Consider the following 12,841-nt stretch of genomic DNA (forward strand, 5'->3'; position numbering starts at 1 on the left):
CTTCTTTCTCCCTTCCCAGGTGTTGACCATCACTGATCTCCAGGGACTGGTGCTCGGACAAGAATTCTCTATAGAGTGGAACCTTCCAGTCAGTGACCTGGAGAAGTTCAACTGTTACCCTGAAGATCCTGCTGCCTCTGAGGATAGTTGCAGACAGCGGGGGTGCCTTTGGGAGGTAATGACTAGGAGAGGATTCTATAATGATCAGGAATTTGTAAAAACTGTCCCACAACTAACTAGGCACCTGGAAAACACTTTTCAAATGTTGAAGGCTTGAATGGTAATTGTGACCCTGTGCGTCATGCACTCTGCTGAATCTGCATGTGTGATGGCGTGGTCAGCATTTTCCTGAGATATCCTGAATCAGAATAAACTATTTGCCACTGTCATTACCACTCTAACCTATGACTTAACTCCATTTAACACCATAAAAGGCATTGAGTATGCATTGTTCATTGAGTATTTTAAGTGAATTTAAAATTTTCACTTTGCTATTGGACAGCCCAAGCAAAAAGGGTAAAATACCGCTACTTCTCTCTATATGAGCAATACAAAGACTGGAAACCAAAATAAATGCAAGAAGTTATTTCTCTGGATTATGCTGAAGACAGCAAGGACACTGAGAGAAGGGCCCTGAGTCCAGACCAGGCTTCCTTTTACTCTATCTCTGCTCACTCATTATAGAACGCCTGTGTGTGTGTGTGTGTGTGTGTGTATGTCTGTGTGTGCGCCTGCACACGCACATTTGTTTGCTGAGGCTGCCATAACAGAGTACCATAAACGGAGTAACTTGGAACCACAGAAATTCATTCTCTCACAGTTCCAGAGTTTGGAGCCCTAAGATCCTGGCGTCAGCAGGGTTGGTTCCTTCAGAGGGCTTTGACCCGGGAGCATCTGTTCCATAATCTTCCCCTTACTGTTGCTGGTTATTTGGTATTTCTTAGCTTGTAGATGCCTGACCATGATCTCCACCTTCAGGTTGCCATGGCATTCTCTCTGTGTATGCCCATCTCTGTGTCCAAAGCTTGCTTCTTAATAACAACACTAGTCCTGTTGAATTAGGGCTCATTCTAATGACCTCATCTTAACTTGTTCATCTGCAAAGACCCTATTTCTAAATGCTCACATTCAGAGGTATCAAGGACTAGGGCTTGGCATCTTTTTGTGCATATGGGGGGAAACACAGTTCAATCTGTAACAATGTGCATGCTGGCAGAAATTTAGTCTGTGTTAACCAACTTTTTCAGCAATTAAAGCCTCAAAGTGTTGTGTTAGAGACTGACTGAGAATTCATCCTATTGTTTCAGCACACAACAACTCCTGGTGTGCCCACTTGTTACTATGACACCATCCCTGATTATGCTGCCAGTAAAATTCAGTACCTGTCCACGAGCATCACTGCAGACCTTACTCTCCTGAGGGCCCCTGAGTTGGCACGGGCAGCGGAGTCCTCACGGGCAGCAGAGGTACCACCACTGCCATCGAAGGATGCTCTACCCCCACCCTCATCAGCAGCAGATGCTGCTGCCTCTGGTTTTCTCTCTGCAAAGATCAACTCCCTCCGCCTGAGTGTGACCTATCACACAGAAAACATGCTGCAGGTCAAGGTAAATCCCATGTTGAGGATTCTGGTTCTGAGAAAAAGAGTCTTTTAACTTATAGCTCTGTATGGATGGAAGTCATTGAAACAGCTTTTAGTCCAAATCTCTCAATTTACAGATAAGGAAGCTGAGGACTCTAAAGAGATGAAGGTCAGAAAGTAGATAGTAGACCCAGGATGTGCCCTTAGATTTCCCAGGATTGTGAACTTCCTATGATGACATGCGTACTAGGTCAAAAACACCTTGGCCTTGAAGAAAATGTGTGCTTTCTGGTAAACCCATTTGTGAGGCATTAACTCATTTCCAATATTAAGAGTTATTTCTCTAGCATTGGTTTCCAAACTTCAGCATTCAGAATCACCTGCAGATCTTGTTAAAATCCATCCTCATCCTCCGGGTTTTCAATTCAGTAGGTGTGAGCTGAGAGCTAGCTTGAGAATTTGCATTTCTAACAAGTTCGTGGGTGACACTGATGTTGCAGTCAAGGGGCCACACGTTGAGAACCAGTGCCTTGTCTTGACAGCTACAATTTGGACTTTACCTAGCAAATACAAACAATGTAACCTAATGGTTTGTACCCTTATATCAGTCTGAAATTAAAAAAAAAAAAAGAAGAATGAAATATACATGAATGCTCAAGATACAAAACACAAATCATATAATTTTGATGATTTTGCATATGAATTAAATATCCTTATATTTGCATTAAAACTGGCATTGTAAAATAAAAAAAAAAAAGAACAATGTGAGCTACCTGTGTTTTCTAGTAGGCATATTTTAAAATGTGCATTTGAAAAATCTTAAGTAAGATTAACTTTAATAATATTTTATTTAACCAATATTCTAAAATATCATACTATTGTTTCACTTTGAAATCAAAATAACATAAAAGTGTTGCAATTATTTAATAATACTAAGTCTTCAAAATCTGGTGCACCTTTGCACTTACAGTTAATCTCAATCCAAACTAGCATACATGGGGCACTTCCTGGCCACATATGCCTTGTGGGCACCACATTGGGCAGCCCACTGCTCTGCACACTTTAATGTAACAGGAACCACCCAGGCATCTTATGAAAATGAAAGTTTTGATTAGGAAGTCTGGGGATCCTGGGATTCTGCATTCCTAACAAGCTCCCTGGTAGTGCTTCTCCCTAGGTTACTGACAGGGAATGAACTTCTGCGGCTTTGGGTCTGCAAAATGCAATTTTGAGAAGCAGGGCATTAGAAAACTTTCACCCAACTACAAGCTGTGGGCTCATAATACAAAGAAGAGGGTAGTTGCTCACAGTGGCAATTCTTACCATCCGGCAGAACACTTTTCATTCCTTTCATTTTTCCCACACATCCATCCTATTAGTTAAGTAGGAACCAAGTCATGGGCACACAGCAGAAACCTTAGGAATGTAAAGGCTGTGCAACATCTGGAAACCCTAACAGCAAGGCGACCTTAGTGTCCATGTTAAACTCAGTTCTCTGGTTCCTAACATCACATTCTAAGACAGTCTTACTGAGTCCTGTGCCCACATGTTCACATGCACACACTCTGTTTACGAGAATCTATACCGCTTAATCACAGGTTCTTTGGATTTTACTGAGGCCTTTTGAAATATAGGCTCTGTATCGGGCACAGTGGGTAGCCAGGGCAAATATCTGTATGTTTGGGGGTATCTGATGCTTCTTAATATAATGCAAACTGACTAGAAAACATGAGGACTGAATTATGGGGGCTACCCTGGGGGGCTTTAGGTCTGAGATGCCCTCAGAAAGTGTTCTTCCCTCCTCTTGCAGATCTATGATGCCATTGATAAAAGGTATGAGGTCCCAGTACCTCTGAATACCCCTCCCTCTCCAGTCAGCTCCCCCGAACACTGTCTGTATAATGTTAACATTCAGAACAATCCTTTTGGAATCCAGATTCAGCGCAAAAGCTCTGGCACTGTGATGTAAGTACTGTTTATTTGGTTTTAATCAGAGTGCTTCCAGATTTAATGACAGTGGTTCTAATTAATTCAAGTGAAATATTAATCTCAGAGACTCTATGCAAATATGTATGTGTTTGTTAAAGAGTATATCATTTACCCCTACTTCAATAGGGAATTTTTTTTCTATCAATCATTAATTCAAAAGAAAATAAAGATTAAAAAAACTAAAATGTTATTTGATTCCAAAGAAAGAAAAATATATGCTATACTCATTTTTCTTGATAAGCAGAGTAGAAACCTTTATTTAATGAGTATAACAGATAACCTAAGATTTAAATCCATTCCATATTATGCTTTATTAAGAAATAGTAAATAAAGACGTACAAGATAGAGGCACAGGTTTTTTTTTTTTGTTTTTGGCTGGGGCTGGGTTTGAACCCTCTACCAGCAAATGGGGCCGGCGCCCTACTCCTTTGAGACACAGGCACCACCCATGGGGCACAGGTTAATGAGAGGGAAAAGGCATTTTGTAGTCTTCACTTCTGTTGACAGCCAAAAGATTTCAAGCCTTTTCACAGTGTTAGGCATGAAAAGAATCATCATCTCTTATCCTTTGTCCTGTTGCTGATGGAACAAAATGAAGGTCTGGATTTTGCATGGGGCGAGGCTCCCCATCCCAGAAGAAGCTGTCACCTGTGTGTGCACGCCTGTGCCTTCCTGTGTATGGCTTCTGCTCTCTTTAACTATGTGTCTGATTTTTCTCTCTGCTGCTTTTTTTTTTGATAAGAAGTTCTTTGGCCAATCCAGAGCAGTTGATCCAAGAATTTTATACTTTTTTTCTGGAAAATTTGCTTAGACCCTATTCATTTATTCATAATTGGTTCAAGCTGATATACCAGGCATTGAGATCTAGAGATAAAGAGGTGAATGAGACATAGTCTTTGCCCTCCAGGCACCTGTGACCCAGAAAAGGAGCTCTGTTTTGTTCTTGTAAATCACACACACACACAAAAAAAATGCAAACGTAGAACCTTAGAACCAAGTCGTGGCTGTTATAACATGGGTCATTTCGTAGTATAGCAGAACCTCTGTAAGGTGACCACCCAAGGGACTATAATGAACTGGTCAACATACAGAGGTAGTCAACTTAAGGAACTGGTACATACATAGGGTGCATGTCTGGTCTATGAAAATTGGGTCAACTTAATGGATGTGGTCAACCATGGAGGTTCTACTGTATCTAAACCTGGATCCAGATGTGCAATAATTCAGGAGGCTTCTGAATCAACTAGCTTTTCCAGATGTGTTCCATGTTTGCTGTGACCAGCTCGGCATGGTCTGCCTTTGCATTGCAGCTGGGACTCGCAACTGCCTGGCTTTACCTTCAATGATATGTTCCTCTCCATTTCTACTCGTCTCCCATCTCAGTTCATCTATGGCTTTGGGGAAACTGAGCATATGGCTTTCAAAAGAAACATGAGTTGGAACACATGGGGAATGTTTGCTCGCGATGAACCACCAGCGGTGAGGACAAAGAGATGAGACTCATTTCTCTCAATGTATTTTAATTCTTGTGCCCATAGATGATGCCCTGTTCATCAGCTTCATCTCACACTGCTAAAGTCTGCTTTCAATTGTAATAGCCCACATACAGACTCTTTGTCCCTAAAAGACATATAAATATTTTTTCCTGTCAACTATGAATATTAGTTATTTCGCAAACTTTTATTTAACATAAAAGTTATATTTTACATGAACATACACTGCTGAGTTCTTAGCTACAAATGAGACACTGACTTTGCTCTCCTAAGTCTTAGAGACTAGTGAGAGAAAAAGATGCAGGAATAATGATAGCACAGTGTAATTACTGAATTATATAATAACACATAATAGAATTATGCAATAATATTCAACACAGACACAGACTAGGGAAGACACAGCTTTGTACTTGGGGTGGAGAGGAAGGTCAAAAAGATTCTGCAATCTTTTGAGCTGAATCTTTAATGCTGAGTAAGAGTTTGCTGTTTGAGTTATAATGTAGAAATAACTTACTGAGTTTTCTCTTTTTTTTATTATACTCCTGACTCTCCCAGTACAAGAAGAATTCCTACGGTGTCCACCCTTACTACATGGCACTGGAGGAGGATGGAAGTGCCCATGGGGTGTTCCTGCTGAACAGCAACGCCATGGGTGAGACAGTCACATTCCCCATGCACCGTCACCACCAGCTGCGACCAACCACATGGTTGGTCTATTTCAACAGAAATAGAGGCATTCAGGGGCAAGGGAAATAGGACAAATAAACGTGATTTTCCATTTATCCATCTATTTATTTAAGATTTACTACTATCTCTAGATATTGGGTGTACAGTTTTGACTAACCATGGTCCTTTAGCAGCCCATGGCCCTCTGGCTCCTTTTTACAGGGTGATGTGAGTTGTTAAGGTTGCATAGTATGTTTGGGGTATCTGCAAATCCATCTCTGATTCTCCTGTATGAGAAAAGACTTTCTAGAAAAGGCAGGCATTAAAAAAAGAATGAAAATAGCTCATTTTAGTGCAGAGTCCCTATCTGGCTGACTATGTCATGATTCAAAAAATAACATTGTTGGGGGAAACTGGATCATTCATCCACTCAAATATCCAAGATGCTCTTCATCTTTTTTTTTTTTTCTTTCAGATGTAACTTTACAGCCCACTCCTGCCCTGACATACCGCACAATAGGAGGGATTTGGGATTTTTATATGGTTTTGGGGCCAACCCCTGAACTTGTAACTCAGCAATACACCAAGGTTAGAAGCCATTCTATTGATAAATCATCAGATATTGATTGGGTGTTACCACATCATTAGCACTTAGCAGGCCATTTTTTAAATGATTTTGGAGCATCTCCAATGGATTATTCTCATCTTTCCTAAATGTGGGATTTTATTGTTATGGGCTATAAAGTTAGATTTACATCCCATGTGTCTCTTGGTTGCTAAATAGCCTATCTAAGAATCTCTAATCAATAATAAGTAGCAAGTTTTCGGGTTTCCTAAAATGGAAGCTCTGGAATATAGAAAAGATTTAATTAAAAATGATTGTATAATTCTGCATGGCCATACTTGTTCCACATTTACTGGACTTTTTATTTTTCTTGAGAGAAGGCTTTTAGATTAGACAGTACTTAGTAGAAATGTTGATGCTAATTCAAGTGTAAGTCAACCATCTTTTCTTCCCTGTGAAGTCTACCTGTATCCATTTTTCTTTTTATTTTAGCTGATTGGTCGGCCAGCGATGATTCCGTACTGGGCCTTGGGATTCCAGCTGAGTCGCTATGGATACCAGGATGATGCTGAAATCTCCAATTTGTATGATGCAATGGTGGCAGCCCAGATTCCCTATGTATGAAACTGTTGCTCAGCTAATGGTCTACATAGTTATAGACATTTGCAGCTGATTATACAGGTAGTCCCCATGTCATGAATGAGATAGGTTCTCTAGGTTTGTTCATAATTTGAATTTGTATGTAAATCGGAACAGGTACATTTACCTATTACCTGTATAAGCCTCTGTTCATAAGTGCAAGTCATATGTCAGTCAAATGTTTGTAATAAGCAGACTGCCTATATATCAAAAACAGCTTCACAGAAATTACTGCTATGACTATGTTGGTATACAAAATGTAGCTGTGGAGCTAGTCCCATGTAAAGAACATTGCTTTTTAAATGTATTTTGTGCTACCCTTCTACATCAAGGTTCAAAACTGAAAGTTGCATAAATCCTTTAGCAGTTCGTGGTGTGACTGGAGGATAATAGTGCTCATTACCTCTTACATGGAATTATCGTGCAAGTAGCCGGGGCTGGCTACTCTTTTTCATATTAAAAAAAAAGCATCTTTCTTTTCTCACCTGAATATTAACCACTTTTGTTATCATTCAAAAATCATGGATCAAGTGCATTTTATGTATAGAAACCTGGGTTGGTACTGTGTGGAGAGATACAGATGTTCTAGAAATCTATAAAATAATGTAGTTCTAAAAGTGATTAAATTTGGTCAGGTTTACTATGGGAAGAGACAGATATACTATCTCTCTTGTTTCTTAGGGAGGTCCCACTTTCTACCTTTGAACATTCCAACTCGCACTTTGATAGACTCACCAAGTTTGAGATTTGAATAGTGAAAAAGACATAAATTGAGGGAAGGAAAGGAGAGAGAGTTCAATTTGGGGAAACAGAAACCGTGGGCATAGGCGAGAAAACAATTTCAATCAGCAGAATTGCAAAGTCTATGTAGGTGAATAATGAGATGAGGAAGGAAAAGGGGCCTGGGCTAGGGCCAGCAAGCTACAGGGCCTGGACATGGCAGGACTGTCAGTGTGCCCAGCAGGGTCACTGAGTGGGACCCCAGCATCTTGCTTGCTCCTTTCTGTAGGACGTCCAGCATGTAGACATCGATTACATGGACCGAAAGCTGGACTTCACCCTCAGCCCCAGCTTTCAAAACCTGAGTCTCCTGATTGATCAAATGAAGAAAAATGGCATGAGGTTTATTCTCATTTTGGTAGGTTCGAGACAGATCAAATCTCATTTTCTTTTCCTATAGTCATGATTCAAAAAATAACATTGTTGGGGGAAACTGGATCATTCATCCACTCAAATATTTATTGAACACTGGCTATTTGAAAATCACTGTTCTAGAATCTCTATATGTGGATATAGCCATGTATATTCTAAATTAGTGAATAAGATGATATTATTTTTCTTGTAAGGTTATTATTCTAGTGCAGGCAGACAGACAGTAAACAAACATTTAAAAAGGTAATTTCAGAGATGATTTGTATGGCACTTGTGAAGCTGCATAATATTATAAAGAATAATGGGGGCAGGTATGAGATGGAGTTAACAAGGAAGGACACGCTTGATAGACACATCAGGCCACAGAAGAGAATAAAGAAGGTTCATGTTCATGCTGTTATACTCCTGAAGCACAAGAAATTGGCTATTTCTGCTTCAGAGCAACATCACCAGTTAACCTGATTTATCTCCAGGAGTTGTTTTCAAACATTAGCACACTTTTATTTTTTCTCAATAATTTTATGGAGAAACACCAATATATTTTTTTTATCTCTCAACTCTTTTTTCTTTATAGATTTCTATGTCATTGAAAAAAATCACTCATGTAATATCTTAATTTCTATAAGTTTTTTTCATTTTATTAGTTATCTCTTTGGGTGGTTACTTTCTGTACTATGGAAAATCTCCTCCATTTATTGAGACAGATTCTCACACCCTTCGAAAGAGATTGTCTTTCATAAAGGTGTATGAGGTTGGTCAATTACTTTTGTGGATTTACCCTTCAAAGTATTCCCCTTAGCCAGCTGGTGACTACGATGATATTCAGCAATGAGATTATGTCACACTTTTTCTAGGATGAGTTCCTGAACTTAATTTCTGACCTCATATATCTTACTTCTGGTATCTGTGGCATCCTCTCATTTCCATCGGTTATGGTTATGTATCTAGCACACAGAAGGAAATTTACCAGTGGGCTTTTATTTTCTTTAATTTTATTTTTTGGTATTGAGGTTCACCATTTCTTTTTGCACTATGAACTATTGTATTTTTGGAGAGAATTCTTCTTGGAGATGTTTTTCTCATGTTTGCTGTTTTGAATACTTTAACTGCAGGACCCAGCCATTTCTGGAAATGAGACGCAGTATCTCACATTCACTAGAGGACAAGAAAACAATGTGTACATCAAGTGGCCTGACACCAATGACATTGTCTGGGGAAAGGTCAGACTTGGGGAAAGTGCCTATAGTTAATCAACATCACAATGTCTTGATTAAAAGAAGCTCTCTAAATCTTGAAAAAATATATTGAAAAAATTAATAAATTATGAGTCACTAGAAGTTTTTCTGATGCTAATTAGCTCAATAAACATTGACAAGACCAAAGTTACAAGTCTAATTCCCTAAAATATTATTGAGTGCTATTCTTTTTTTATTGCCTGGAAATATTCTGATGGCCACATCCTTTATGTGTTCCAGTTGGTCTTTGAGCAAACATTAAGAATCCTTTTGAGACTGAATCTGAAATATCTCTCCTAGCACCCCCCCTCAAAAATGTGCATTCATCTTTGACCTATGGTGTTTAATTTGCCTCTTTGAATAAAACACTAAGTCATATAGAGTCTCCTCTTTCTCTTATCTCCTTTCATTCCTTCAATCTTCATCCCCATATGTCTGATTTAGAGCAATAGTATTTTAGGTAGACTTCCTGACTGCAGCTGATGGTACTCTAAGCCTGGATCCAAATTCTGTTCCTTAATTATATTTGTCCTATGCTATTTACTATTGCTCTGGGTACATGCTGTGCTAATTTTGAATATTCTCAGCTTATCTAAATGATATCTTCATTTTAAGATCAACTCAAACTTTTGCCTCTTACGAAGCATTTGATAACTATTTCAGGACTCCCTATCAATCTCTTTTCTATATAATTGCCCTTGGAGAATATAGCAAGCAATGTAGTCCTTACATACCATCTGCCAACTCTTGGAAAAAAAGCTTTATGTCTTCCTTAAATCTCAGTAGATACAGATCCAAGGAGAGTATCTATCACATTGGAAGGGTCAATATGTGTGTGCTAATTGAATTAATTAAGCAATTAAGTTGATGTTCTGCTAGTTACAGGTAAAATTGGTTGATAGTACAGATATATATATATATCTATATATGTTTTTATTATTGGGGATTCATTGAGGGTACAAGAAACCAGGTTACACTGATTGCATTTGTTGGGTAAAGTCCCTCTTACAATTGTGTCCTACCCCCCAAAAGTGTGTCACACACCAAGATTCCACCCCCTCCCTCCCTCTCTCTGCTCTTCCTTTCCACAATTCCTCCCTTCTTCTTTCAGTCTCTGCTCTCCCCTTCCCCCCCACTGTGTCATTAATTGTCACTAATTGTTCTCATATCAAAATTGAGTACATAGGATTCATGCTTCTCCATTCTTGTGATGCTTTACTAAGAATAAGGTGTTCCACTTTCATCCAAATACAAAGAATACTACAGATATTTTTAATGCTGTATATCTTTGAAGTCCCCAATAAGTCGTAATGCTTTAATATATTGAGGTTAGCTTTGTGGGTTATGAATGGAAATCAGTTTTATTTCTTTAGAGTCACACTTCACATTTCTTATTTATAAATATAATTTTTATATGTTTCTGACAAGCAGATCAGTGAGCTAAGTAATTGAAAGTTGATTATACAGAGAGTATATCTAAAACAAATTTAGTTTATTGTTAAGGTCAAAAGTAAAATTTTTAATGCTTATGAAGTGAATCAAGAGAGAACTCAACCTACTTTTACCTAATGTAATTTAATATATTCAGCCTTTATAGTTTGATTAATTCATGGCAAAGATACTCAAACATTTTATGGAGATGCATGTCAGTAAAGTTTAACCTGTCAAACATCCCATAGTCTGTTCCAAAGGTTTTCATTTTTCTTCTTTTCCTCTAGGTTTGGCCAGAGCTGCCCAATGTACATGTGGATGAATCTCTTGACCATGAAACTCAGGTTGAGGTACAGTTGTTCTTAAATTTTTGTCAACATTGCCCTAAACATCTGGATATTTGTGTGTTTCATCTTGGTAGATGAGTACCTTACCCTTTAGTTAAGTAGCTCTAACTTGGATGTGCTTGTCTGCTGTAGCCTTGTGACAAAAGATTCTCAAATAGAAAACAAAGAGCTAAAACAGAAATGTATGCATCATCAATGAAATCTTACACATGTGTTTTTAAGGAGCCATGATTTGTTTGAATATAATATAGTTTAAGAAATAATGAGCTGAAGTCTAGAATATTTTCACTAGAGGGGTATCCATTATTAAAAGACTGGATTCTAATAAATTACCTACATACAAAAGAAAATACAAGTCATCTGATGGGAGAAATGGCCTCAGTCTCAGCCTGGACATCTAGCCTCCCCACTTCTCTGGAGCTCACTTTTCCCTGCATGGAGGACCTTCCTTCATTTGACCAGTCTAGAAAAAGCATTTGCATCTCTAAAGTTTAACTGTATAGGCACTAAATTTTCCAGTTCCCATGATGACTAAATGTAGAGTTATGAAATAAATTGTTATTTAAAAGAGACTTTAGAGCTATGTCATTTTCTTCTAAGAATGAAAACAGCCTTCTCCAATCTCTGTGTCCACTGTAAACTCCAGGAAGGTGCAGAGGATCTGTGTTTAAATAAGAGACTGAGATAGGAAGGCATAAACCCCTGCTTGTCTCCCTCTCTTGGTGCCCTGACTTTCCTTCCTGGACAGGCTGGGTCTCCACCGTGACAGTGTTACCTTTGCAGCTGTACAGGGCCTATGTCGCTTTTCCTGACTTCTTGCGCAATAGCACAGCTGTGTGGTGGAAGAAAGAGATAGAAGAGCTCTATGTAAACCCCCGGGAGCCAGAGAAGAGCTTGAAGTTTGATGGACTTTGGCTGGTAAGTTCACCTATGATAGTTTTTCTTTGGAAAGGTTAGCAATCAATACACAGGGAGGCAATTGAGAGATTAGCAAAGCAGGGAGATAAAACTGGAGGGATGAAAGGAAGAGACGTCATTACAGAATCTAGATGCTGGGACCAGGAGAAGCAGAGATTATTGCTGGTCTGCGCAGTCTGGTCTAGTGTCTGGTAAAAGTTAGAGCTTGTGGGGGCTGGAGATGCCAGAGGATGAGAGAAAGGGGGAAATACCCCAGTTTCTCTTATTTCCTACCTTCCAGTCTCTTGCCAGTACCTCCCATTGGCCAGACCAGATATCCCTGGAACCCAAAGATAAGGGAGGCTAAGAGATGGTCCTGTGATACAGGCAGAACTGGGGTGGGTGAGGCATAAAGCTGAGAACAAGCAGACATTCACTACAGTGATGGTATGAGCTGCTCTGATTGGGTGACATAAAAGATGTTTGTTATACACATCAGAGAGTTTCCTGAGATATCTCTGAGACATGTGTGTGTGTTTTCTAGGGATGGGGAAAAATCAGTGTCCTGATTTCCTTTCTTACTATCTAGTGGCCTGAAATCTTAGGCAAGTTCTAGATCAGCTCTGAAGAGTTGCTCAGGTCTGGTGCAGGCTGGAAGAAGTTTGTGATTTACCCAGAGACAAATTTGTATGGCCACTGGCAGTCCTGAGGCCTCCCTGGCCATTTGCACTTTCAGGATAGGTAGGTACAGAGTAGGCATTTAAGAGGACAAATTAACCCAATCACGCAAAGAAGACAGTGAAAATATGTGGGTAGCATCAAGGAAGGCTAGAGACTGACAGTTC

General features: G+C 39.2%; 1 protein-coding gene across 1 annotated transcript in view; it reads left to right on the forward strand.

Annotated features, from left to right (window-relative positions):
* MGAM2 (maltase-glucoamylase 2 (putative)) overlaps window positions 1-12,841 on the forward strand; it is a 95,017-nt gene that overhangs the window by 56,052 nt on the left and 26,124 nt on the right. The window contains exons 25-35 of the mRNA XM_053608733.1: window positions 20-175; window positions 1,308-1,607; window positions 3,393-3,547; window positions 4,882-5,050; window positions 5,620-5,716; window positions 6,206-6,318; window positions 6,788-6,913; window positions 7,944-8,072; window positions 9,199-9,306; window positions 11,040-11,102; window positions 11,883-12,017. Coding sequence (XP_053464708.1) covers window positions 20-175; window positions 1,308-1,607; window positions 3,393-3,547; window positions 4,882-5,050; window positions 5,620-5,716; window positions 6,206-6,318; window positions 6,788-6,913; window positions 7,944-8,072; window positions 9,199-9,306; window positions 11,040-11,102; window positions 11,883-12,017 — 1,551 coding nt within the window. The remainder of the gene's footprint in view (window positions 1-19; window positions 176-1,307; window positions 1,608-3,392; window positions 3,548-4,881; window positions 5,051-5,619; window positions 5,717-6,205; window positions 6,319-6,787; window positions 6,914-7,943; window positions 8,073-9,198; window positions 9,307-11,039; window positions 11,103-11,882; window positions 12,018-12,841) is intronic.

This window comes from Nycticebus coucang, chromosome 11, assembly GCF_027406575.1.
Source record: "Nycticebus coucang isolate mNycCou1 chromosome 11, mNycCou1.pri, whole genome shotgun sequence".
NCBI lineage: Eukaryota > Metazoa > Chordata > Mammalia > Primates > Lorisidae > Nycticebus > Nycticebus coucang.